Raw genomic sequence first — 27,702 nt, forward strand, 5'->3', positions numbered from 1 at the left:
CTGAAACACCAGATGTGTCCCCTGCAACAGGGGCTACTACAACACTGTCTCACACACTGGCAAGGGAAGGTCCCCCTAAGGCACAGCCAAATGTAAGAGCCAGGATAAAAGCTAGCAGGACTTTTGGTCTAACCATGTCAAGTCCTTCTGTTGTCAGCAGTCAGTCAGCACAAACCCTACTGAGGTCAAAGTTGCCTGGACACAGAGCATTTGTTCCCTCCACCTTAGTAAATCTTACTCTTATAATTTCAGGGGAGCAGGCTATACTGCTTTAAGGGGGTTGTACATCCATTACAGCAAGAAAAAAAAGCACTATACCCTTAAAAACAGCCTATAGAAGGGCTTTTGAAAACTACTGATGCAATATAAAGGCAAATAATTGCTAAACTAAATCTAAATCAGGCTACTTGTGCTTAAAAGAGTTGGGCAGATGGGTAAACAGTCAAATAAATGAACAGTGGGTCGTGACCACAGAGAGAAGGTCCAGAGAGAAGCGTAGGCATAGTCACGGTTGCTGTGAGGTGACAAGGTAGATACAATTTTACCACAGTCAAATAACATGCATTAAAATATTTAGAAATTTTTGCCCACCTTCATGCTATCTAAATTCAGACTCTTATCTGAGGCACCTGCATTAGGAACCTGGTGACCCTATGCTCCATCTGTAAAAGAAAGAAAGGAGGAGGCGGGAGAAGAGGAGGAGGAAGAATGGCTGTCTGAAGGATAATCCAGATGACAGGCAATTTGCACTGCACGGTGGTAGAACCACCTGCCCCTCACTCTCAAAAGAAACCTTGACCAGCCTCGCAAGTAACTCTGGCATCTATGTTAAACGATTGTAATTATGCAGGATGAATCCGTGCCTTTGTTTCTCCCCACACACAAAATACAAAGGAAGCTATCACAGCTCATTTGCTCTACATTTACTCTGTGTACACCACCATCAGCTATAAAAATAATACCCCTGCTTACACAAATCTGACAGGATAATTCATTTAAAGAAAGAAAAAAAAAAGAAAAAAGGATTCATTTTTAAATAATTAACTATTTTTGGTAGAGTCTTGAAATAGAAATACACTTGCAGCTCTCATGAAAACAGGCAGGAACAGAATGTGAAATCCAAAAACATGCCTTCCGATTATATGGCACTGTGTTGAAAAATAAGCAAAACACAGTCATTAACATCTATTCTTAGCAGCCTTTCTGCTGACATAACTGCCCTAACTTCACTGCTCCTGTATTCTCTTCAGAGAAAATGAAATGGACTGAATCTAAAAGAGGAAACAAGAATGAGTCAGCCAGCCCACATCTCCACTCAGCAAAAGAATCCAAATACACTACAAAAACTGTACTGGGTAGCTTTTGATTGAGATACTCATTACTGTGAGACAAAGTTAACCTGCCTTTAATCCCTTGCAGGGATCAAGGGCAACTAAAACCTAATTCAATCACTGTAAATTTGGTGTAGTGGTTTGGACATTACAGTTGCACTCTGTGACTGAAGCTAAATGCAGAAATTAAATGCACAAGGCTGCATACAAACTTGTTTGCCGCTATTACCATGGCACACTGCATGAGGAGCTCTGTTCAGGGCTTAGAACAGCTTTTTGGATTTTCTCTTGGGAGGGACAGTTACTTGGTTGGGTTTGTTTTTAATCTAGGTCTCTACCCCTACTTAGATAACTAAAAGAAGCCCAGTTTTAAAAAGATACTAGAACTGACAGCTGCTTGTGCCCTCATGAGATTTGTAGTTGATCAGCACTTCTGAAAAGTCAGATAACTTATTTAAATGCACAGAAGGGGATTTTAATTCATTTTTAAGACAAAAGTACTCCTTCCATCAGAGCTTGTATCAGACTGTGACAAACAGGCCTATTTTGCAAGGCCAGAACAAACTAGCTAAGACTTTAGGAAGGCTAGAGTGATGAAGTACAGATTAAATAAACAAGGATAAAAAGGAAAGATCAAAAATAATCTCTTCTTGATCAATGTCAAGACGTTTACAGGTACAAACTACATCGGTTTATTACAGTATCGGAATTAATTCAGCCTAGGTGGGGTGGGCAAACATTAAGACATTTTCCTTACTATTTCATCAACTGTTGCAGCAAATGCAGTTGACAGCACTTACTTTCATAGAATAATTAGCTAATAGGTAGTTATCTTACAGCAATTTCCAAGAACAGTCACAGAAAATGGTAAAGACGACTGCTGGCCACACAACTATGCAGTAAAGGCATCTGCTTTAAGAAAAATTTTAGAACACAGAGATTTTAGACCAATGGGATATAGTGAACATCCTGGTATTTCTGATCAAACACTTACCTTGATGATCAGTTTTTTGGTTGAAATTTTCAGATGAGAATGGTTACTTGTAACAAACATTTTCATCAGTAAATAGAACACTGATTTTTCACCAGATACCTTCTCTGTCTCAGAAACATCCTAAAAGAAAAATATATTAAAATTCCCCTGGTACAGCAACACTGTACAAGATTATGTTGCACTGAAGTAGATACATAATAAAAGTGTATTATTTTATAGATCTGCCAAAAAATACCAAGGCCAGAAATGAATGGGATCATTTATACCACTTTGCATTCAGTGAGCCACAAGATGAGTACAATGTTTTTTTAGAAAGTGGAACAAGAGAGGAGTAACAGAAACAACTAATACAAGGGTCCAAGATAAAGCCACCTTCCTCCCCAATCATCCATCCTATTTCTATTTCTGTTATCCCCAGGAATTCAGATTTCCTACAATACTCTCTGAATAAGAAATATAATCATTTAAGAGACTGATCCCCAAAGAACAGGAAAACAATGCAAGTCACAGGGATGCTGAACGGTATCTGAACATCAAATGACAATCCTTCAGCAGCCACCTCCCCTGCTTTTCTCACTGACTTACATTTGATGTCTAACAACCATAACCCTCTGTAACATTGCCAGATTTGGCTTTTATCTTCTCTGTTAAAACCTGTCTATACTAGAATGGCAAAACTACAAGGAAATACTTTAGCTTCTTTGTCTGTTTCCAGGTTTTCCTTTGCTTGCTCTTAACTCTCCTCAGTTTTCCTTTATGGCCAGCTGGAAAGGACAGAAAATCTCCTACAAGGCAGGGTCGCTGTCACAACACCCATGGGTGTCTCTGCTTCCCCCCAAAGCTAGGCCCACTCTTTTCTCCAGACATGAAAAGCAGGCTCTCTACAGCTCTCTTACTTTACAGGCCTGCAGTAAAGAAGAGAGCAGGGGCCCTGAAGGTTTCTGGTAATTATGGAGAGGAGGGACAGCCTTAACAAATGCCAGAATCTTCCCTGGGAATGGGTGGGATGGCTCCCATCAGCAGCTCATTTCCTTGGTCTGAAATCTCAGGCTTTCCAGAGAAGCGGAAACCAGCAAATTCTCACTCTTGCCCCTCTCCAAGGACAAGAAGAGCTGAAGGAACTTTGTCCAGCCCTCTTCAGGGAAGCAAAGATTTCTGTCCTGGTAGAAAAACTTTTCAGCTCAGAAGGGATTATTCACTAATGCTAAGGCTGTAATTCCTACTGGTTTTACAAAAGGGTCACCCTCTTAAAACGACTGGACTGGGACTAGTTTAAAACTAGGCAGTGCTGGATGTAAAGATTTGAGGACAACAGGCCAAAGAAACATAAATCTGCCTTGAAGTCTCTTACCTGTACTCTGAACCAGGCAAATTTATTTGCAGGAAGTTCCAAAGCCACTTTCAGTATATGGTGCTGCAGAACAGGAGGGACCTCCTCTCGGAGGCCCTTTTCAGTGACGATACCTGAGGTTTGAAAGCAATACAATCAACTTTATTTTGGTATATCTTCCTGATATTTCAGGAACACTAATCATTTAGGGTTTCAAACCACCACTGTGAGATAAGCTGGCAATCCACAGATTTTCATACCATGAGATCCCCAGACATGCTATGATTATGTTTGGCCAATCTAAGGCTGGAATCCAGCCCTCAGCAGGGAGAATCTAACACCTACCCCAGCACAAGCCATCGCTGGTGCATGAGAATACAAAATCTCTTCTATCAGTCTCAGCAACTCTGAAAAGCTATGTCCTACAGGAAGTAAAGAGCATGGATAAACTGGAGATCAAAATACAGAATTTAAGTCAATAACAAATCTTAACGCTTATACTATTACAGTATTTGCTACAGGCAATGGAACTTTACACTTGTGTCTCTCCCTACATCACTTTTATCATCTGCTCACGATGACTGCTTTGGCATAGCCTCAGAATTATTCACCTTACAGGTCACACAGCTGTGCAGAGACCATCACAGTGTGCTCCAAAAACTGACCTGCCCACACTTTAACTGCAGTTAAGTTACATACAGCAATCAGCTGTATAGAGCTTTAGTGCCAGTGTGCTTTTCATAGTCTGTGTAGTATCTTTGTGGTCCACATTAGAGACAGAACAATAAATTTTAAAAATGCAGCATCACTACAAAGTCTAGCCAACAGTAAGACCAAACAATAAAACTATACCAGATGTGTAAAGCACATATTGCTACATGGTAGAAAAACATGCTGCCTTTGGAGTGTATGTTTCAATCAGGGTGAGGGAAAGGAATGACAGAACTCTCAAGCTGGCATCTGAGGGAAGGAAGTTTCATGATTAGTTTACACCATCATTTTCTACCATATCATCTTTCATTGAAATTAATATCCAGGCTCACTTCATTACATTTGTTTGAGAATGATGCTTTATTTTCCATCCTGTTCAACTTTTTATTTCATACTGTAACAAAACATACCATCAAAGAGATTTCTGCCTCACAAAAAGGCGTCCCGCCTTTTGTCCATTTTGAAAAAAGCAGACCAACACAAGAAATAATGGGATAAACAGGATATGTGATTTGATGAGTCACCAAGTATACAAACCAATTAAATATGCTTTGACAGAGGGAGGAAAAACCTCACAGATAGTTCATAGATTCAGAGGGGTTTTTTGTTTAAAGCCCCTTTTTTTAGGTTAGCAAATGTGACGCCCATCTACAAGAACAGCCAGAAGGAGGATTCAGGGAACTACAGGCCTGTCAGTCTGACCTCAGTGCCAGGGAAGGTTATGGAGCAGATCTCCTTGAGTGCCATCACACGGCACGTACAGGACAACCAGGGAATAACGCCCAGTCAGCATGGGTTTATGAAAGGCAGGCCCTGCCTGACTAACCTGATCTCCTTCTACGACAAGGTGACCCGCTTAGCGGATGAGGGAAAGGCTGTGGATGTTGTCTACCTAGACTTTAGTAAAGCCTTTGACACCATTTCCCACAGCATTCTCTTGGAGAACCTGGCTGCTCATGGCTTGGACGGGCATATGCTTCGCTGGGTAAAAAACTGGCTGGATGGCCAGGCCCAAAGAGTTGTGGTGAATGGAGTTAAATCCAGTTGGTGGCCGGTCACAAGTGGTGTTCCCCAGGGCTCTGTGTTGGGGCCAGTCCTGTTTAATATCTTTATCAATGATCTGGACGAGGGGATGGAGTGCACCCTCAGTAAGTTTGCAGATGACACCAAGTTGGGCGGGAGTGTTGATCTGCTTGAGGGTAGGAAGGCTCTGCAGAGGGACCTGGACAGGCTGGATCAATGGGCTGGGGCCAACAAGGCTAAGTGCAAGGTCCTGCACTTGGGTCACAACAACCTCATGCAACACTACAGTCCTGGGGAAGAGTGGCTGGAAAGCTGCATAGAAGAAAAGGACCTGGGGGTATTGGTCGACAGCCGCCTGAATATGAGCCGGCAGTGTGCCCAAGTGGCCAAGAAGGCCAATAGCATCCTGGCTTGTATCAGAAATAGTGTGGCCAGCAGCACTAGGGATGTGATCGTCCCCCGGTACTTGGTACTGGTGAGGCCACACCTCAAATACTGTGTTCAGTTTTGGGCCCCTCACTACAAGAAAGACATGGAGGTGCTGGAGCGTGTCCAGAGAAGGGCAAGGAAGCTGGTGAAGGGTCTAGAGCACAAGTCTTGTGAGGAGCAGCTGAGGGAACTGGGGTTGTTTAGCCTGGAGAAAAGGAGGCTGAGGGGAGACCTTATCGCTCTCTACCTGAAAGGAGGTTGTAGCGAGGTGGGCGTTGGTCTCTTCTCCCAAGTAACAAGCCACAGGACAAGAGGAAATGGCCTCAAGTTGCACCAGGGGAGGTTTAGATTGGGTATGAGGAAAAATTTCTTCACCGAAAGAAGAAAGCACTGTCAAGCACTGGAACAGGCTGCCTGGGGAAGTGGTTGAGTCACCATCCCTGGAGGTATTTAAAAGACGTGTAGATGTGGTGCTTCAGGACATGGTTTAGCGGTAGACTTGGCAGTGTTAGGTTTTCAGTTGGACTCAATGATCTAAATGATTCTATGATTTTTTTCCCGACAGACTTTAATTAAAGCATTTACATAACTCCCATTCTTAAACATCCCAGACCTGCCTAAAACACTGATAGTTGCTCTAGTTTAGTGGCCTACAAGCTCTGGTGGCCCGCAGACAGCAACAATGCCCAAACAACATTTTGCTCTCTCCTCCAGTCTCAATTTTAAATGGCTGTATTTATTGTACCACAAGCAGTATTGGAGGCTCTTGCCCACAGTCCATAATTTGTGGTTCATCATCCTTGCTACATTCAGCAGGTACAGAATGTCTCTGTTTACTTCTGCTGTATGAAGAGGAATACCCTCCTTGGACATGACATCAGAGACAAAAATACAACAATATTGCGAAAGTGCTTCCTCATATAGATTTTCCACAGGAGATAATACCAGACAGAATACTGTTGTTCTCCCCACACACTGCCCAACTATGATAAAATAATTCAAAACATAGCAAATGGAAAAACTAATTGAATGTTAAAAGATTTTCCAGAGGAGACTGGTGAATTGGTACATGCTTCTCCCCCTCCCCTAAATTTTCTGTGAAATATCCTGTTAAAAAAAAAATATCTATATCATTGCAGCTAATAAGAGTTTGGAAATAACTTACTTATGTTGGATCGTTGACATAGGTCTAGGAGAATTAGACCCCCAAATCTCATTAGAAGTTGGACATTAGTCTTCCTCAGAAACATTAGAATTAAAACCCCATAGAAAACAAATTTTTGCAAGAATATGACACACAGAGAGGAAGACTGTAGTGCAACCTACCATTTACAACAACTGAATGTAGCAGAGCAGCCATGGAATTTAAGAGGGTAGAGTGCCAGAGCACTGCAGAAATAGCAACAATAAATGCCAACACAATGAAGAAACTAAAATGGGTTACTTTTAGAAAACTGTTCTTTCTCTATCTACACAGAAGAGCAAACATTCCCTTCTGCTGTGGACTTTGTAAATAGCCAGAGAAAGCAATTAAGGTAACAGAAATACCCATCACGTACCTTTTAGCAGCTTGCTAAAATCAAAGTTGCTCCGTGCTACCAAGTGGGGCACAACTTTCTGATAAAGACATATGACCTGAAGCAGTGCAGCTTTCAGAAACAGGGTCTCAGCATCATCTGAACCTAAACAAAGCGTTTACATAATTAGTTTCTCCTTCCTTCATACCAAGAGAGCACAGTGTAGCACCTACATTATCAAACATGAGAATTACTAACCACATTTCCAATAGACTTGCCTATGAAATGATCAGTTATCTTCCTCACTAACAAGAAGAATCAAAAAAAACCAACCATGGAATCCCCAGTTTCCTTCCCCAGCATCCCTGTGTGAATACTTTTAAAACTAGATGAGCTTATTCAGTGCTTAAATTCGCAGTTGCCATTTCTAATTTGACTCTAAAGTGCTCACGCATATAAAAGACAATCTCAGCATCTTAACACTCACTATAAGAATCCAATCAGTCCCACTGCTTTTCAATTTAAGGCTGAACAACAGAAGAAAGTGAAGGAAAGGATATGGTCATGCTGCTGGTTTCCAGGGACACTATTTTTACCTAACACCAGGTAGGTTTGACTGGGGAAGTAGTCTCCTTGGCAGGAGACAGTACACTAAGTTATTACTAATTTATTACTTCAGTTAAAGGTTTCTTTCTTTCCCTTCCCTCTTTCAAAATAATATTCTCTCAATGTGACCTCTTGGCAAGAGGAAGACAACAAACGTCTGTATGAGAAAAACACCAACCCCAGCTAAGGCATCTGTTTACTTCTTAAGAAAAGATATTTCAGCAGTTAAATACTCTTTGAGTTTATAACATGAGGACACATAAAAGCTACTTGTTATCCAGTCACTAATGAAAGGAAGCAAAATAAATTACAGGCAGCCAAAACTTTTTTTTAACACCTACTTTTTTCCTGTTAACTGGGTCTCCCTCAGGGAGCTATGAAGAACTGGATGGATGCCATGCATAAACTTTGTCTTTGTTTGCCTGAGTCTCAACTCCCATTAAAAAAGAATTCTCTAGTGGCCACAGTGCAAATAAAGCTGTAAAAGGTGAGCTGAGCGTAAGTGATACAGTATTACCACCCTAGTATGCAAAGAAACTACAGCTGCAGTACTTTAGAGATTAGCTACTCCATTGGTTTCAGCAGGCACTCTACCAATAAAGAGCCTTGGAGTGTCAGAGTTGACAACTATTTTGCTGCCCAAAGCCACACACAGGACATACACTGAAAAACTCTCTGCTCCAGGAAGTCTCACTGTGGAATATGTCCTGTGAAGGGCATGAAACTGGCTGTAGATTTATCTTCAGTCTATTAAGTAAAACATTGCAAGCTGGTAGCCAAGCTACAGAGAGTACTAAAACTTCCAGTTCCCTGCAATGGGACTATGAAAGCAAGTCCTTCAGGAGGGACACTGGTTTTGAGAGAGGAAAACCTAAGCCTTCACTCCAACCCTCTCTCCCTCTTCCAACATTTGCACATTTCTAATCCTGTGCTACAGCAACACAAGCATTTGTGTAGCCACCATAACTAACTGCTTCAAAACTGCTCATGGTAAAAATAACTTGGCCAAACTAAAATCCCTCAAAAAATTCTTTTTCAGGCATATCAGTTTCCCTGCCTGTTTTATCGTGTGGCTGCAAAATACTCCTACTAGCACAAAAGGGTCAAGGACAGGAGGGTTAAGTTCAATAAGGGGAACTGCAGAGTCCTGCACCGGAGCAGTAACAACCCCATGTGCCAGTACATGCTGGGGGCCACCCAGCTGGAAAGCAGCTTGGCAGAAAAGGACCTAGGGGTCCTAGTGGACACCAAGTTGAGCATGAGCCAGTGATGTGCCCTTGCCACAGAGAAGGCTACCAGTATCCTGGGCTGCATTAGACAAAGCATTGCCAACAGGCCAAGGGAGGTGATTCTTCCCCTCTACTCAGCACTGGTGAGGCCACACCTGGAGTGCTGTGTCCAGTTCTGGGCTCCCCAGTACAAGAGAGGCATGGACACACTGGAGAGAGTCCAACAAAGGGCCACAAAGATGATGAAGGGACTGGAGCATCTCTCCTATGAGGAAGGGCTGAGGGAGCTGGGACTGTTCAGCCTGGAGAAGAGAAGGCTCAGGGGGATCTCATCAGTGTATGTAAATACCTGAAGGAAAGGTGCAAAGAGGATGGAGCCAGGCTCTTTTCAGTGGTGCCCAGTGACAGGACCAGAGGCAATGGGCACAGACTGAAACACAGGAGGTTCCTTCTGAACATCAGGAAACACTTTTTCTCTGTGAGGGTGGCCAAGCACTGGCACAGGTTGCCCAGAGATGTTGTTGGAGTCTCCATCCTCGGAGATATTCAAAAGCCATCTGGACATGGTCCTGGGCAACCAGGTTTAGGGAGGGAGGTTGGACAAGATGGCCTCCAGAGGTCCCTTCCAACCTCAACCATTCCGTGATTCTGTGACAGCAGAAAGGCAAACTGCTTAACCTCCTAGTAGCAATGGCAGCCTACCTGTCAAACTGTGTTCTTAGGCAATTCCGACGCTGGTCAGAATTAAACTGCCCATGGAACCGAACAAAGAAAAGATGAATAGTAAATGTACAAGTGACATCTGGATTCTGCTGAAGTTAACTACCTTACATGGGATAAGGATTTCACACCACCTATTCACACACATGTAAGAAGGGGTAACTCCACCTGCTTTGCCTACCATGCTGTTCAGCAACTTCTGCGGTCTTAGTCATTGCCTTCACAGTGGAGATATCATTTTCCCTTTTCTCCTCTTGGCCATCTTGGTGTTCTCTCCCTTGCTTCAGAAGGGACTGCCAGACAGCCACTATATTGTTCATGTCTGGTAAAAGCTAGAAGCAAAAAGAGTAAACTGCAATAGCTCTCCTGAGTGAGACAAAGCTGCTGTGATAAAAATATTCACAACCAACCAACATGAGGATTTGCTGCTTTTCACAAAGCTTGGAAGTGATCTTGTATGCAATCAGAAAAAGATCTGAAATCAAGTAGTGTACTTGCACTTCTGCAGAACATAAATACTGGAAAGAACACTTTATTGAAAAAGTTTATTGTAAAAAAATTTATGTTTCGCTCTTCATCATCATGGTATATTTTCAACCCAAGTGCTACCCTGTCTAGTAACTTCCCACTCTGAATTAACTCTGCTGGCTAGAATTTACTTGAACCAGGAGGCAAATTTGCTTCTCAGCCTGCTCTTGGAATTCATTTACACCACAATAGCTGCCAATGCTAAAAATTTTGTTGTGAGACAAATTTGATCTGCATTTCCATCACCCAGCTTTGTTAGGAAATGTAGTCTACTACCACACCAGTTATTAAAACCTTTTAACCCATGGCCTTCCCCTCCCACTGCTCAAAGATACTATCTCCTGGCTCCTAGGCCACAACCACTTGGGGAGAAAGTGCAGAAGCGTAGTTATCTGCTGCAAAATGACTCATGTTATACCCCAATTTTCTTTTTATTTTGTACCTTGCTGATGGCTTCTCTGTACAGCTGTATGAATTCCTGCATCACTGACAGTGTGTAGATTTCTGACTTTTGCCAAGTTTCTTCATTCAAACAGTACTCAATATTCTTCAAGGCTCTTCTCAGAACCATTGATACAAGTGACAGTATGCTGTGCTTCACTACTGTGCTGGGTAACTAGAAGAAGGAAGTTGAATTAATGATATTTCACTGCTTCCTCTTATGCTTTGCACATAATCTGTACTCTGAATATATGTTAAAATTTGTTAATGAATTAATTATTTCCTAAACCTTGGCTTGCAGGAAAGAATCTGTAGGTTTCCGATTCCCAGCCTAAACCACTAGTGAGCATTGGCAGGGCTGGTGCTTGTGAATGGCTCTTGGAAGCAGTATCAATGGGGTTTAATTAATTTTCCAGTGTTTCCCCAAGCCAGCTTTATGCTGGGACAGACAATATAAAATGTATGTAATTAACCACTTTAAGAAACTTCTTGAATGATCACACACTTAAATCAAACAGTATTAACGAGGACAGAAAAATGCACTGAAATACTATAGACTGCTCTTACATTTAGTCCTTGGGTGAACATTATTTTATTGCACACTGCAGGGACTGTTGTTACCATCACCATAGAGAGCAACCTGGGAAGAGGAATAAACTCTGAAGTCTTAAAAGAACTGGAAACCTCTGGTTGAGCGTCATAGATCTGAAATAAAAATAACAATTTAATCAACATTGATATAGCCCTGGAGATAACAGCTTCTTCTGGGGAGCATTTTACAGAAGGGTTTGACTTGTCAAAAGTAATGACAGCACTAAATATCACTTTTCATGCAGAAATGCTACAGAGCACCCCCCAGACTCCTATTCAACTGAACAGAACATCTGTATGCGACCTGTACCCCTGCTAAAGGCCACCCCTTTTCAACAAACAGACTAAAGATCCTACTTGCCCATTTTAAGCTAAAGCAAAGAGTCAGAGGAACACTCAGAAAGGACAAAACATTTTTCTAGCTGAGCTTCGATGTTACTGCATCTCAAAACCCGTACCATCAATGTGATGCTTCCCACTGCTTCTTATGCCAACTCCTGCTTTCCCGGTTTAGTTAAATGTTTATACAGCCTCGTGCTCTGAGCATGGCTTTTCACCAAATGACCTTCCAACTCACTCTATGTCTACACTTTTTAAAGCAGCTCTGGCTCTGAGCCGTGGCTCATTTTCCTCAGCACCCACAGAAAACAGGATGCAATTTCCCCCCACTCCATTTACTCTTCGACATTTAACAGCATCCTGCTGCTTCTGCCTGACATACCTACAGCAATTGATGGTGTTATTTCAGAACCATTAAGTCCTTCCTGTTTAGCTCACTTAAACCTCAGTCACCTAACTTCCCCACTGCTGGACTGGTTTGTTTTTAAAATCATTATTTATGAAATATTGTGCCTGTCTGCTTTTTAGTGATTTTAATAAACTCTAAAGCACTGTGCATTTACAGCTGTGAACACAACACACCTTCAGACATGCGAGTTTCGTCTGATACAGAACAGCTGCTTCTGAAACAAAAACAAAAAAACCCACTCCCTGATTCTCAGCTTAGTTCCTCTGAAATCAATGAAATCTTACTCCGTGTCACTCAGAAGACCTCAGCTAAGATCATGAATTCAGAGTTAGTTTATACCTAACATAGCCACACCACAGGCTGGCTGGGCTCTGTACTGCACAGTACCCAAATTGTAACAAATTCTACAAAGCAATGGCATTACAGTATCTATCTGTAATAAAAGCAATCAAAGGCAGGCTTACCAATCTACTACCAAGTTCCTTTGCTTCGTAACTTTTCTGTAGGTCAGGAATGTTTGACTTTACCATCTTTCCTATTACAATTTTGTGTAATTCTGCACTACCGTTTAACAAAAACTACTTCAATTTTTGGAGGAAAGAAGAGTATTGGGATTGCAAATTTCTACGGAGAGGTGGTATGCATCATTCATACTCTTACCTTTTTTAGTAACTTCATATTGTCCATCCAAGCTGACTTCAGTCTAGGAACAAAGGAATACCGGGTCTCCTTAAAGTATCTATTCAATAAATCTGGGCATACTTTAAGAATATTCACCATGAGATCAGCAACCATTTCATCTTCTGTTGCAGTTTTTAAACCAAGCAGAAAGCGCAGAAGCACCACATTTCCTCCCCTGTTGAAGACAAAAAAATACTTTAAAAAAATTTCAATACTTTGCATGTGATGCTAACTCTGCAACTTCTCTAACTGTTGCTGGGGTAAATTCAAGGCAAGACCTCTCAAGCTGCTGGCATAATTTCTGAGTTTATACTGAGAAAAGTAAGAACCGAATTTACCTCCAGGTTTTCTGCATGACAAAGAGTAATTACTTTTAACTAAACCCACAATGTTTCAGAAATGTTCTAACCAAACTTCACAAAGCTAAAAATGTAGAATTAAAACTTAATATTAAACTTGGAAGTATTTTCTGTGGTCTTTCACTCCTCTTTTTTAAGTTTACTTCTGTATGTCCCTAAACAAAGTGAGAATACCACAGATACCAGACGAATACCAGCGAAAATTTTGCTCAAAGCAAGAAACAACCTGCTCTAGCACCACTCAGTATTAGTACCCGCTACTACAATCTAGTATCTTCTTTGCTCAGCTAATGTGATGAAGCATGAACTCACCCTGCGAGAACCTCTCCATGGAATTACAAAAGTCCCAATTATTTTCTCTATCAGTTATAATCTTAGTGCACACATATTTTAACTAGTTAGCAAATGGAAACAGTAGGGCAAATAGGAGCTTCCAGATCAGGTGTGGCAGGCAAAATTCTGGCACTAGTGAAATCAATTTTGAATTAAAATTTGCCAAAATCTGGAATAAACCATGTCTGATTCTACAAAATGTAAATTAGACTAGATATTTTACTACCATCTGGTTTACACTGCAACTCTGATGCCTTATTGTCACCTCAAAACCAAACAAGTCTATGGTCCAAAATCACACCTTACAATAAGAGACTTGTTATCCAGTTATTCATGGAGATGGCTCAGAGAAACACGACCATCACCTAAAGCCCCTATGAATAGGGCAGAGCACTCTCTACTCTAGTACACAGAGGTATAAGGAGAGCCAATAGTTTGATCTTGGGAAGTTAAAACCAAAAACAACAAAAAAGCCCAACATATTAATTTATTCTGCCACAGAAGAAAGAGAGAGGGAAGCAGAATTCAGTGAAGTTACTGGCAAAGGCCTGGAAGGGCAGACAAGATAACTACTGAGGTCTCTCTTATTCCTAGCACAAAGTACACATACAGTCTCAGCTGTCTGGTGACTTACTTGCCAGAAGTTCCAAGACTTGGATCATAGAAGGTTATGCCATGTTTCAGAGAGCAGCAGAGGTCCATTAAGAAATTATGCACAAGTTCCCGTACCATCATCTTTCCCACCTCTTCAGAACCTTGAGTCACCTATAAAAACCAAAAAGGAGTAAAAAAAAAAAGCTATGGTTTTTGGTATTACAGAAGAAAATCTTACATCAATTTCACTCTTCTCTAAATTTTATGAAGCTCCTTTTATACAGAAATGCTAAAAGATAGTTTGGCTTTTGTTCAGGTTAAAAAGACAAATTTCAGTTTCTGTATTAAACAGATTGAATATTACAATATTTTTTGTTTCAAGGAAAGCAAACCTACCAAGTTTAGGTACATATGCACTATCTGCAGGACATTACTGACTTAGGGCTTTTTGCTAAGAAGCCAGACAGAAGAAGATAGAGATAAGTCAAGCTAAAGAAAAGTAGTGATATAAAACTTACATAAGTTGGGCAAGGCCACCCTGGGACTTTGAAGTCAAGGATCTAATATTTAATCTGAAATAACCAACTTTCACACTTACAGGCCAGGTTCACTATGAGGAAGTTCAGAAAGACCAAAAAAATCACTGAAGCCTTCAGCATAAAGCATGTGAAACAAGCATGTGTATGTTTTTTGGGCCCATTTGGCCGAAGACAGAACGACTTCAATGCAGGGCAAGAAAGATGGATAGCTAACAATGCACTGAATGTGCCAACACTTCAGGGAAAGGAGGTGGGGCATCAATGCCATTACAATCACCATACAAAAATGGAAGAAGTGACCAAATATCCAAGTCAAGCAAAAAGCGGGGGGGGGAAGTGAACCCAGATTCCATTAACCTTTTACATCCAGCACAGCTCAAGATCCCTACAAATGAGGAGTCTCTTGACAATTGTGGTTAGGAAATCACAAACCATATGACTCACAAGGACCGCATGGAATTGTAAGAATTTAAAATTACTCAAAACCGAATGCATGTTTATGAAGAGGATCGTAGATTTGCATAGCTCTGAGCAGACACCTACTAGAAACAGATCTCCTGCAAAAGGTGTTTACAATGTATCGGGATTGGAATGGCATAGGCATAAACATCCAGTAGAGGAAGTACAAGAAGGCAGTCCTTCAGTGTTGGAATAATGGTTGGGCTTCTAAAGGTCAAGCGTTAATCAACATGAAGGTGAAAATTCTGCAGCCAAAACCCAGTGGAAACATAGAACTCTTTCTACTGCTTTGCATTGGGCTTACAGCCATGCCTTAGATACTCCCACAGTGAAAGGGGGGAAAAAAGAGAGTACATGATTAAGAAAAATAAAAAAGAAAAATGTAATCTATTTATGAGGAGAAGATGACAAAATGTCTGCAGTACTAACACACAGCCACCAGCTGTAGCCCTGATCCTTGCCTCATCTATGACTTTAGGAATGTGATTTCATGGACCAGTAGAATCAGTAACAGCTCAGCCCTCAGAAACCCTTCCAACCTCTCAAACAAAGCAAGCTGAAAAGGCTGGCAACCATCTTGGGAGTTTAGCTCTCATATCAGATCAGCGCGTAGGATGGGAATGAGGCATGTGGTAAGAGCATTGCTTCTGATATATTCTCCTACAGAGACACAAATGCATCCAGGCAATGGAATACAGTACTCGCACCCAAGCGCCCCAGTTCTCCCTGGTTCACAGATCTGTGCTGCAGTTCTGGCAATCAGAGGGGAAATGAACCCTCTTCCTCAAGCAGTGAGAAGCGGCAGAAGGACAGGGTTTCTCTGTAAGTAGCCTCAGCAGATCCCTCTCAAGCTCCCAGTTACTCTAACCTTGATGCGTTCTTTCAAAACCTGTGGGCTGCAAGAGGGGGGGGGGAGGGGAAAGGGCAGAACAAGGACTAGGAGTTACAAAGAAGTAAGTTACCAGACCTTTAAATCCCCAGGGCTGACATCAGTAATCCCATTCCACCGGTAAAGTGAAGCTATGTGAATCAAAACTTCTGCAGTAAAAAAGCGCACCTTCTGGGTTTTGGTGATATTTTTATTTTGAACCACCTGAAAGCAATGAGAAAAACAAACACACAAACAACTCTTCTATTTATTGCAAGTTATCATGAAATAATGGCAAATTAGCAACACACTTCATTCTTCTAGTACACACACAGCTCACTCTCCTCACTACAGCAGACAAAAGGTTCTGCCTGCCCTGTTAGCACTTCTTTCACACGCTCCTGCTCCCATCTTGATATGGCTGAAGCCATAGGACTCTACACCAACTTCTGCAAACACTGCACATGCTGAACAGGATAGACTTTCAACTTCAATTAAAGAGCACAGAACATATTTAGAGTAGCACAGCCACAGACTAGGATCATGGAAACCTGCTGGTAGAGATGGTAGAACCTGCTACAAATAAAGTCTGAATGAAAGGGAAAACATGGTGGAGGAAGTTCTCATAAGTCTCCTACTGTGTTCTCCTGTCCTCAGTTTTTTAATTCCCATTTTCCTTGCTAAACTGATGGAGTCATACAGTGTGTTAGGTTTCATCAACAATGTAACAGTACATGATGCATGATTCCCACATGGGAAAAGCTTCATTTAAAAAAACAAAGTTTCAAGGAGGTTTATTTTACATTTAAATGCTAGCTCTTTTCTTCTTCTTCCAATGTTATTGCAATAGAAAAATGAAATAATATTTTTGGCTTTAAATTGCCAGCTGTGAAAAGCCTGAGTCTGAGACAGGCTTTTATGGCTACACTCTAAATTTGAAACTATTTTTTCTTAATTCTCTGTGAATTGGTCATACAACATCTTGTGCAACATTGCTACAGTAATTCAAAACAGAGATTCAAAAATCATAGACACTGGAACTAAAAACATTTTAAAAAACATTTTTATAGAAATAAAATCTCTGGCACAGTTGCTGTACCCACAGCAGCAATAAGCTCGTGCATCACAGTGAAAGACGCACAGCCATGCTCAGAAGCTAAGGAACAACAGAGCACAGGAAAGGCAGTCAAGACTAAACCAACTCACACCTTTCAGCAATTCCTGCTTTCAAGTTTTCTGTCTCAACCCTGCTATATCACAAGGTTATTCCTGTCTGCTATGAAAGAATCAGAAAAACAACTTCAAAGAGAAGCAGATTTACCTCTCCAACAGTACTTTCTGATAGCAGGTGGAATGTACCCTTTCTTTTTCACAAAAATTTTTCCCATCTTGGGAAGACAATTTTATGATAAGACTTCCCTTTTCCTCTACCCCACCAAGAAACACCTTTGACAGAATTAATCTCCCGCAGCAGAAATGTTGCCACCCTAACAGTAACCAAGTCCAAAGACTAGCTAACCAGGACCACAGGATGTGGCCTCAATGGAGCCCTGCCACGACTGGTTGGGGAATGGTACCACACACCCTTCAACTGCAACCAGACAGCTCCTAGAAACCCATTTCATGTCACAGTCCCCGTACTAAAAGCACACAAAATGCTTTTTCTCCTGGAAAGAAGATTGTATGTCATTACCCAGTTCAGAGCTAACAAAACTAGTCAAATCTAGCTGATCTCCCCATTTCGGCATGAGACACATTCATTGATGGACCAATGTTACTGGCACTGGAAGCACCAAAAAGACTCCAGTTCTTTTGACCTCCAGGCTTGGCACTGATGCAATCGCAACCCATGAAATAATCGGAATCTGTTGGACACCACACACGAAAAATGAGCTGACATTAGCATCCAAGTACAAGCTATGCAATAACTTCCTTTAAAAGAGGGCATTGGAAAAGCACAACAAGCTTCAGTCCTGAAACAGTAATACAGACAAGCTATCAACCTCCAACAAATATTTTCAGTAACGGACACACTGACGAACTTTCAGCAGCAGCAGCACAGTGCCAACATCTTAAAGAGCTGTACGTTTTATGAGAAATTACTGCAAAACTGTTTCCAGCAGCAAAGAAAACAGACAACACAAGTTTCAAGGGTATATCATACCTTAGTTCTCAATGTGGAAAGTAGAAGATTGACAGTAGAAACTTTGTCTTCCTTTATTTCAGAACGAAGAATATCTGGAATGAAATCTAAGAAGACATTTCAAATGTTAAGTGAAAATGTGAAAGCTATTTTCACACTAAAATGCTTCAGAGAATTCATACACATTTCTCTTCAATGTCATATTATTTACCTTGCTGTTATATTTAAGGATGAACCAAAAGGCTGCAATCAGAGTTCAGAAGGATGATGTGTCTGTAACTACAGTGATGAACAAGTGACACTGCCAAACCTACTCTCATCATAACTAGCTAATTTGCCACCTTGGTTATTAACACTTATTGCAACAGATCTGACAACTTCAAACGTATTTCAGGCCCCAATGTGCTATGCAGTATTTTAACTTGAGTAAATGCCTATCCTTTCCATTGAAGGACTCACAATTGTTTCACTGAGTGATTCTCAAACGTTTGGAGGTTACATCTCCAGCGACATGCACCATCTTTGGGCTCACCTGTGCATCCCACAGTTAGAGAACTTCAGTTTACATAGAACTTCAGTATCTTACAGAGGAACGAAAGCCAGCTGTGCTGACTGGGTCTAGGTGTGCACTGCCATTCCCTGTCCTCAAAGAGCTGAACAACTGTAAGCAATTAAAGGAAATCAGCAGCCCCCAGGGTAGTGTGAACAATGGAAGTAAATAATTATGGCCTGTTCTCATTCCCTCACCATAGAAGAAATTAACTGCTGCCAGCTAATGGCTTTTTTTTTTTTTTTAAAGTATTACTCGATCCCTTCTGAATTCTTTCATAACCTTAACAAGGGTTGCAATTCACAACTTGAGAAATATCAGCAGTAGATTTCAAATCACTAAAATCAACAGAAGTTTTACATTATCTTCAGTCCATAAGGGATCAAGCAGTAATCAAGTGTATGTAAGATTTAACTTTCTGGATCCTCTTCTTTGTCAGTTCAGTTTGACCCTCTTCTCTAAGAGACATGGGTGTAACATACTCCTGGACTGCACTCCCATGTAATGCCTCCATAAAGGATGCAAAGGACATTACACTGGTCTCCTGAATCATTGACAAAAAGCGGTCTAATGGAGTACACGACAGTTCTCCTGCATGAGGACAGAAAGGAAACTAAAGTATATGCAGTCTTTAACACTTTAAAAAATTTCTTTAAGGCAATGCCATTGGAATAATCTACCCAGGGAAGTGGTGGATTCCCCAACATTGGACACTTTTAAGATTTGGCTGGACAGGGTGCTGGGCCATCTTGCCTAGACTGTGCTTTTGCCAGAAAGGTTGGACCAGATGATCCTTGAGGTCCATTCCAACCTGGTATTCTATGATTCTATGATATCCACTATTACTGTGTTATGAGCAAGGCTGGAGGCTGTGAAGTTTCCTTCTGCTTATTGAATCTATGGCCTCATAGTTATATTATATTTACCTTTTTTACATCTGTGTCACCAAGGGCTTCCTATTTTTGCAGAGTTTTTGCAGATAGCAAACATTATTCTCAAGCAGAAGAGGCATTCACTAGAAAACTGAAGAAGTTCAAAGCTTTTCAGCTAATAAGATTAAAAATACGTATTTTGTATCTTATTAGTGCTGTTTAACTGCTTCACATTTTGAATTAGCTCATATTTATTATCACCTATAAAAGACTGCCTTAAAAAAAAAAAACAAGTGTGAAATACCTTTTAATTCCAGCACCTGTGTCAAGATTGCGTTGTCACCAGCAATTAAAAAGGAGAGCGCAAACTGAATATAGGCCATACGGACATCAGGTCTCCCCTAAAAATGATAAAAGGCACTGTTAGCATGCACATTGTACACAACCGGAAAATTAATATTGCAACAATTTATTATAAGTACTATAAACAGGTAAATTAAACAACTTCTATAAACATGTGGCACATAGCCATACACATATATGTATATGCAATACATCCACAGTATATGCATTTGAAAAACTTCTTGCATTAAGCAGATCACAGTCTGTTAAAGTTAACACCAAAAAGGAAGATGTCCTAGTTCACATATTTTTTAATTCTCAATATACGAGATAGGCAATAAATAATTTAAAAAGAAAACATTAATAGTAGTTTCATGCCAAACCCTGTACACACACCACTGAACATCCTCAGTTCTGCACCGCTTGGTACACTGGTCAATTCACAAAAACACTCAAGAACTGTAATGACAGTAGTGCTGCTGCAACTTCTTACTATACAGGCTTCCAGAGCAGTACCACTCTTGCGGACTCCTGCTGCTCATTGCCATCTTTGAACTGCAGTGCATTACATACATCCCTCAGCTATCACAGCTGCTCATGCAGCTACCTGGGTCATGCAACTAAGACTGGCTAAAAAAAAAAAAAAAGAAAAAACCAACTCTTAAAAAAGGGGCTAATATGTTATAAAACTACAGATTCAGGCACAGTGGAAGTAATAAAAGCTTTGCCTAGAAAAGGATCATAGGTTTTGAACATGATTTATAATTTTTTGAAACTTACTGTGCAAAATTAAGTTGCATGTAAAAATGCCTGAAAAGATACTGACTAGGCTGAACATAAGGCAGATGTGACTCATGAAAGGGTTGAAAGAAGAAATAAAGAAAAAGAAATGAGATTTTGCTGTAAGCTTTGGGCCTGATATTTTTTTATTAAAAATTCACCTCTGATAGCCAATTGTGACATAATAATTTCACTGAAAGTTGAGCAAGAGTAAGATCTTCAATTCGCTTCTGGAAACTTTTTTCCTTGTACCTTACTTGCATATCTAATAAGCTTGTGGTCAAAAGACTACCTACACTCAAGCATTTTAATTTAAGGGGTGGAGGTACTCCTAAAGACAACTTCAGCAGTAAGATCAAAAGCCATGAAATCTGACATTCCAGAAACTGTTTACATACAAAGCAATCAAGTAGAAGGCAAAAAACCAAACATACACCTTTCTCCCCAAAACCACCTTTTACAGTCTCATTTGTCACCACAGATGGCACAAACCCAACACAAATGTACATGTTTGTTCTGCAAGTCTTCTTTAAAAACTAGAAACAATCTATCAGCACTGAAAATAATACTGGATTTATTATACACTCATATTTGGAATGAAGTATAAACATTCTTGTTCTGAAACACTGGTTCAGGTCAACCCTGATTATTTTTAGCAAATGGAGAGGAAACAAGAAATAAAGTTCCTTTTGGAAAAAGAGGAGTGACTTTTTCTACTCACTCACATATCCTCCTTAAGGATTTCCGCCAAGAGATTGTTTAAACTTCCTGGTTATATCTTCAAATGCAATTACTCTGACTGTACTAGTACTGGGCAAAATCTGCTCTCCACTTCTACAACAGCAGAACCTCAATTTATTTCAGTGGGACCAAACTGCAATGCACACACTGGAAAAAAGACTGAGCTCTTCCCAAACACATCACTGAATAGTTTTCAGAAGTTTCATCACTTTTGCTTCATTTTAGACATTAAAAGGGTAGCCCACAGAAACTATACGTTTATATTTCACCACAGCTTATTAGAAACAGACAGGGCACTTTGATGTTTTGCAGTAAATTCTACAAAGCAATGTAAAAACACGGTTATCCTGAGGAGCTCTGCACCCTGACAAGATGAGAAAGAGCAGCACAGGATGGAAAATGAAGCAACCTATACCTCAAGGGTACAGGACAGCTCTCCCAGTAGAGCAGATACTCAGAAACATCCCCTGGGGATTTCCTATATAAGTAGATGGGAAACTCTTGCCCCATAGATCAGTTCTGCTGCCAATCAGAAACAATCAAGAAGCATTTCGCCTGACACAGGACAGGAAGGAAAAGGTAAGTTCTTGCACACGACAATACGGCAAAGAGACTTTGGCAACAGCTTAGTTTCAAATACTTGGCAGAAGAAAACTGATGGAGACATGGCATAGCATTTCATGGCACACAGCACCTTAATTTACCTTCTTACATCTTTTTTTCAATAATCCAGGCAGAAACTTATTATTGAAATCAAAATGGCTATACACATCCCTTGCTGAATCTGGCCCCTGAGCCACCATTGCTGACAACAGGGTAAGGCACAGTCGGCTCATCCTAAAACAAAAGGCAGAGGAAAACCTGCAGGTTATTTCCAGGATGACAGTTATACAAACAACCAAATCATGACATTAAATTTTAAAGAAAGACCTTTTTCCTGTGAAAGAAATTATCCCACTCTACCTCTAACATCCCCCCAAGCCTTCAGGAGTTTCAAGCATGAAGCAGTTCTGAGTCAGTCCAAGCACGAGCAATGAAGATAGCAGTTAGTAAAGTATCCCTGGTCACGCAAAGCTCTTGCTGCAGTTGATGGGAGCTTTAACTAAATATGTAACCAACTCTTTTAATGACCATCACAATACAGATTTAGGCCAAACACAACTTATTCCGCTATTCAGAAAGAACTCTGATCTTCTTTGTGAACAGCCTATTTCTACAAGCATATTTCTTGGACAGAGCCCTCAGTCCTGCAAATGCTTATGCACTTTACTGCCACAAGCAGGTCTGTATGAGCTACAGCTCATGCTAAAGTTAAGGACACACACAGCATAGGCCAAAGTAAGACTGCATTTTTTGTGTTTTAGCTGACTAACAGAGGTTTTCTTCAGTTCAAGTATGCAGCATGGTCTTGTTATGAACTAAATCCCAAGATGTACACTCAGTTTTGATTCTTGCTCACTGACCCCCGGGAAAATTTGCCTGAGAAAATAGAAGATAAGTTAAAACAACTAAACCCATTATTTTAGGCAGTGATAACGGCAACTGGGAAGGAGAGGGAAGAAGGGAAAAGGGAATGCCTATTTATTTTCTTCCCAAAAATCAGGCTCCAATGGGAGGCTGGATATTCACTTTATAAAGTAGGATAAAAGAAAGAAAGTGCCAAAAATTAAGAACTCCTAAATTCATGGGAGTTTGCCACTTATTTCAATGGGAACATGACAAGGCCATCGGGTACAAGCCTGCAGACCTCCATCATCTGAATAGCCATTACCCATTAAGGGTTTTGGAATCTTTCCATCATGTTTCATTCATGGACAATCTGTAAGGAAGACATACGATTAAAGCAGAGATCCCATCTAGACATACCACCACAATAAAATCCCTTTGAAGATCAAAGAGGCAGCACACAAAAAGCAGAGCATATACCATCAGAAATCTGCAGCCTCCTCTATGCAGGTTCTAGAAGGATTTCTCCAAAAGCTGTAATCTTTAAATGCTTTAAGAAGTGCAGATCTTACAGAGTTTCAAAATTTATTTTACAATATACCTATCCACTCCTATTTGGGATTCTATGTACAGTTAAAATACTTCTTGCAATAAAATCAACTGAGTGGTGCAGGAAGCGTGGTTGTGTCCATGAACTGGAAAGCAGATAATGCTTTTCTAATTCTGGCCTGTCCAAAGACCGAAAGACAAGTCACTGGCCTTGGACAAGTCATTTGCAGTCTCTTTCTCTCCCTTCCTCTTCCTCCCAGCTTTGTATTAAAACTTCTCTGGCACTTGGAACTTCTCTCACTGTGCCCACAGAACATGAGAAATCGTTGTTTAGACTGGACTAGATAACACATGAGTGCTTAAATCGGCCTAAAATGGCCTTAGATTTAAGAGATAGGAAAAGTGACAGAGGAAAAGCCAGTCTGAAATAAAAGATTCTATTATAAACATGGAAATCTGACTACAAAAGATAGAGGGGAATTACACACTCAAGAGCAGCTTTTTGCCATCACGAAATAGACTGCTCAGCCTCTGTGAACTACAGGAAAGCCTGTTCCTCCCTGTTCCATGCAGTATATTTCACTTCACAAACCAAGTAGCATTAAAACAATAGGACTCAAGATACCATCCACTTTACATCTCACTAGGACAGCCATGACCGATGAAAACTACAGGCTCAGGAAATGTCCTGGTTTCAGCTGGGATAGAGTTAATTTTCTTCCTGGTAGCTGGTATAATGCTGTGTTTTGGATTTAGTATGGGAATAATGTTGACAACACACTGATGTTTTAGTTGTTGCTAAGTAGTGCTTATACTAAGCAAGGACTTTTCAGCTCCCCATGCTCTGCCAGGTGCACAAGAAGCTGGGAGGGGGCGCAGATGGGACAGCTGACCCCAACTGGCCAAAGGGCTATTCCATACAACGTCATGTTCAGTATATAAACTGGGGGAGCTGGCCAGGGGGGAGAGCGATCACTGCTTGGGGATGGGCTGGCCATAGGTCAGCGAGTGGTGAGCAACTGCATTGTCCATCACTTGTTTTGTACATTCTTTTATCATTATTATTATTCTTTTCTCTTCCTCTGCTGTCCTATTAAACTGTCTTTATCTCAACCCACAGGTTTTACTTTTTTTCCCCTCGATTCTCTCCCCCATCCCACTGGAGGGGGCGGAGGAGGGTGAGTGAGCAGCTGTGTGGTGCTTAGTTGCTGACTGGGGTTAAATCACAACAGGAAAGTATCATATAGCATTAGATTGGGTATTATATCAGAGCTCCCACCTTGCTAAGACTTCCACATGCAACTATTTTATGAAATGTGGAACAGTATAATTAAATAAAGGTGACTTATTAGCAGTAAGTCAAGCTGAATTTTGCAACATCTTGTACACATGTACAAGACCCAGACAGCCCCTTGGGATCAACTGAGAGCAACCGACAGATTCTCCGCAACAGTATGGAGAAGACTTACCTGTGATTTTCAGAATACAAAGCAGCATAGACCAATCTCATGTAGGAATGAATCAACTTTTTTACTATGTTCATTCCCACAACAGAAAAATGGGAGAGGTCACTGGCTGTCCTCAGTAAAATGGCTTCTAGAGCTTGAAAGATTAATATCATCTGTAAGATACAGAAATATGTTAATATCTGCCAATATCAGGTACGGCTTGAAATTATTAGCTGAGCAAACAGTAACAAACACCATTAAAAAAAGAGTAACCCCCCCACAAGAGGAAAGCTTCCACATATGAAGTCAAAGTTAACTTCTGAATTCTCTCCCAAATTAATGCTTCATCTTCTAAAGGATTAGTTCTGTGAGTGCAAATTTTCAAGGAAGCCCCTACACAGATACTTAATGAAAGACTAGAGAACCACAGGAGGTCAGCAGACTCCTCTTTTTTTTCAGTTGCTAAACTCATGAAATTCAGTAACAGGGAGGGACAACCTCCACTGGAAGCCCAAGCCAATGTGCTGACTGAAGGCCTGTACAATCCTGAACAACTAAACTGAATGTAAAAAAGGGTCCCCCCTCACATGTGAATTGAGACCTACACGCATGATTTATCTGCGTACGCGCAACAGCCACTTCTGGGGATGCAAACACCAACTGCAGTGCAAATCTCAGCACAGGCTGATGGACCTCAAAGGCCCTTTTCCAGCTGGAGGCCAAGGCCTAGGGCTAATGAACCAACACTTTAAGAGACAACTGCTAGTAAGTGCAAAATGAAATGTGCTGGAGAAAACCATCTGAGCTGCTCCAGTCTTGCAATTAACTCCTTCTAGATGAATCCAGAGTCCACACAGCACTGGGACTGTATTTGTTACAAGTATTAGCCTCTATAAGTAAAAGGATCTTGAAGAAAGCATGTCATTGAACGTGACACAGGTCATCATTGCACAGACAAAACTGATAATCTAAGGCAAAGACGAACAAGTGGAGGTTAAAAAGAACACTATCCAGTTTTACGTTGTAAGCAGATTTAAGTTTGTAATGCTGCCCCAGTATTCACAGTGAAAAGAGTTTTTTAATTCTTTAGTTCATCCATCATATTCTGATGAGTAAAAATTGTGTCCAGCTCAGATGAGAAAAAATGAGGTCAACTTTACCAGTGGCTTCCTAGAAATACTGATGTATCAGGGAGATGTTGAGTTATGTAAAAACAATTACCTTCACTGGACTATTTTTTCTGTTTGTTTGCTTAACTTCTTCTCTTGACTCCCTTATTTCATAAATGGTCTTCTGATAACATTTAAAGAACCTTAACAGCTTGATTTTGGCAGGACTACTGGTTGTGTGTACCATTACATTCAGGAACATCTTGGCACTGAAAAGGACATTTCCCCTTTGATCAGTGCTTCTGACACTGTGACTTCCAGAAAAAAACAAAAAAACCAAACCCCATACCAAATTATCAGCGTTATTTATGCCACAAAGCATTCCTCTGGCGGTTCCTCTCCCAGTCAAGACGCACGCTGCCAGTCATTAGACTGTAACACCCACGGCCAACTTACTTCACTTTCAGGTTTCCTTTCTCCATCCAAAAGTTTGAATATTTCAGCACACTCCATGGAAATTTTCATGTATCCCTCCACGACATCATATATTTCAGGTGACGGCAGCGTCTTAGCAACAGCGACGAAGGTCTCTAGACCTGCAATGCCAGAGTTTCACCCGGGGAGCCAAGGCCTCGCGTGTGACACGCTACGAGCCGCCCTCCAGGGCCCGGCCACGCCGGCGCTCCCGCTCACGCCGTACGGGAGCAGCACGTGCGCACGGTAGAGTAACAGCAATAGTAGTCGTCATCATCATCATCATCATCGTCACCTCCACGACGTCGCTCTGGAGACAGGAGAGGTCTCCGGTTCCCCGGGGAGCCGCTCCAGCCCCTGCTGCGCCGGCGAAGCACGCCTTTACCTCACGACCGCAGCGCTCTGCCGGGCACGGGCAGAGCCGAGCGCCCCCGGCACGCCGGCCGGCCGGCCGGCCACCCCCCGCCCGGCCCGGCCCCCTCACCCTTCCCGGCGGTGGCGGGGTCCCGCAGCAGCGCCTTGAAGCGGGCGCCGTTGAACTCCTCCTCCTCGCGGCACGCTCGCTTGGCCGCCGGCGGCCCGGCCGCGGGCACGCCGCGGCGCTTCACCGCCATAGCTCTGCCGCCGCCCCGCTAGGGCCGCCCCGGAAGCGGCCGTGGCGGCGGCGCCGCGCCCCGGCAGGAAGCGGCAGCGGCCTCCTCCTCGCCGCGGCCCCGCTGCCAGCGAGGGAGGGGCGGTGGTGCGCCCAGCCCGGCCCGGGGAGCGGGGCTGCGCCCGGGTCCTGAGCGACAGCGGCCGGCTGGGAGCAGCGGGGCCGCGCCTCTCCCGCCGTGAGGAGCCGAGGCCCGGCCCCCGCGGCTTGCTGTGAGTTCAGCCGGCGGTCCGTGCCGTGCGAGGGCAGCCTTTCCAGCCCCCGCTCGCCCCGGGCCGATCTCTCTCCCGGCCCTGCTGCTCCTCCAGCCTGTGCCCCAGCTGCCTTGTGGCTCGTACAGAGCCCTCTCCCCAGCAGCGCTTCTCCCCGGCCTCCCCTGCGGGGCTTTCCGGGTGGAAAATGCCCCCACTCCGAAACCCCCCTCTGCTGGCACGGGCCTAGTTTTGTGAGGCAGCCCTCGGCGCTTGGCCGCTCGTGTCTGCTGACGGACCTGTCCCTGTCACACGTTTCAGTTGATGCTTCCTTGCCCGAAACTGCCTTGTGCGTATGGTTACTGCATGTCAGA

The 27,702-nt window shown here is 42.1% G+C and overlaps 1 protein-coding gene across 3 annotated transcripts in view; it reads right to left on the reverse strand.

Annotated features, from left to right (window-relative positions):
• Positions 1–27,151, reverse strand: part of URB1 (URB1 ribosome biogenesis homolog) — a 59,976-nt gene extending 32,825 nt beyond the window's left edge. For 2 of the 3 annotated variants that reach the window (XM_072845387.1, XM_072845379.1), the window contains exons 1-15: positions 26,970–27,151; positions 26,468–26,607; positions 24,924–25,075; positions 22,164–22,296; positions 19,901–19,997; positions 18,196–18,281; positions 16,131–16,256; positions 14,206–14,336; positions 12,859–13,054; positions 11,427–11,564; positions 10,861–11,034; positions 10,072–10,222; positions 7,378–7,500; positions 3,677–3,789; positions 2,326–2,445 (exon numbers count right to left, since the gene is read on the reverse strand). In XM_072845387.1, the coding sequence (XP_072701488.1) occupies positions 2,326–2,445; positions 3,677–3,789; positions 7,378–7,500; positions 10,072–10,222; positions 10,861–11,034; positions 11,427–11,564; positions 12,859–13,054; positions 14,206–14,336; positions 16,131–16,256; positions 18,196–18,281; positions 19,901–19,997; positions 22,164–22,296; positions 24,924–25,075; positions 26,468–26,607; positions 26,970–27,099 (2,010 nt within the window). In that variant the 5' untranslated portion in view covers positions 27,100–27,151. Of the gene's footprint in view, positions 1–2,325; positions 2,446–3,676; positions 3,790–7,377; positions 7,501–10,071; positions 10,223–10,860; positions 11,035–11,426; positions 11,565–12,858; positions 13,055–14,205; positions 14,337–16,130; positions 16,257–18,195; positions 18,282–19,900; positions 19,998–22,163; positions 22,297–24,923; positions 25,076–26,360; positions 26,608–26,969 lie in introns of those variants that run through there. The other variant, XM_072845397.1, reaches the window with a different exon arrangement.
• Between the last annotated feature and the right edge of the window lie 551 nt (positions 27,152–27,702).

Source organism: Ciconia boyciana, chromosome 1 (assembly GCF_034638445.1).
Source record: "Ciconia boyciana chromosome 1, ASM3463844v1, whole genome shotgun sequence".
NCBI classification, from domain to species: domain Eukaryota; kingdom Metazoa; phylum Chordata; class Aves; order Ciconiiformes; family Ciconiidae; genus Ciconia; species Ciconia boyciana.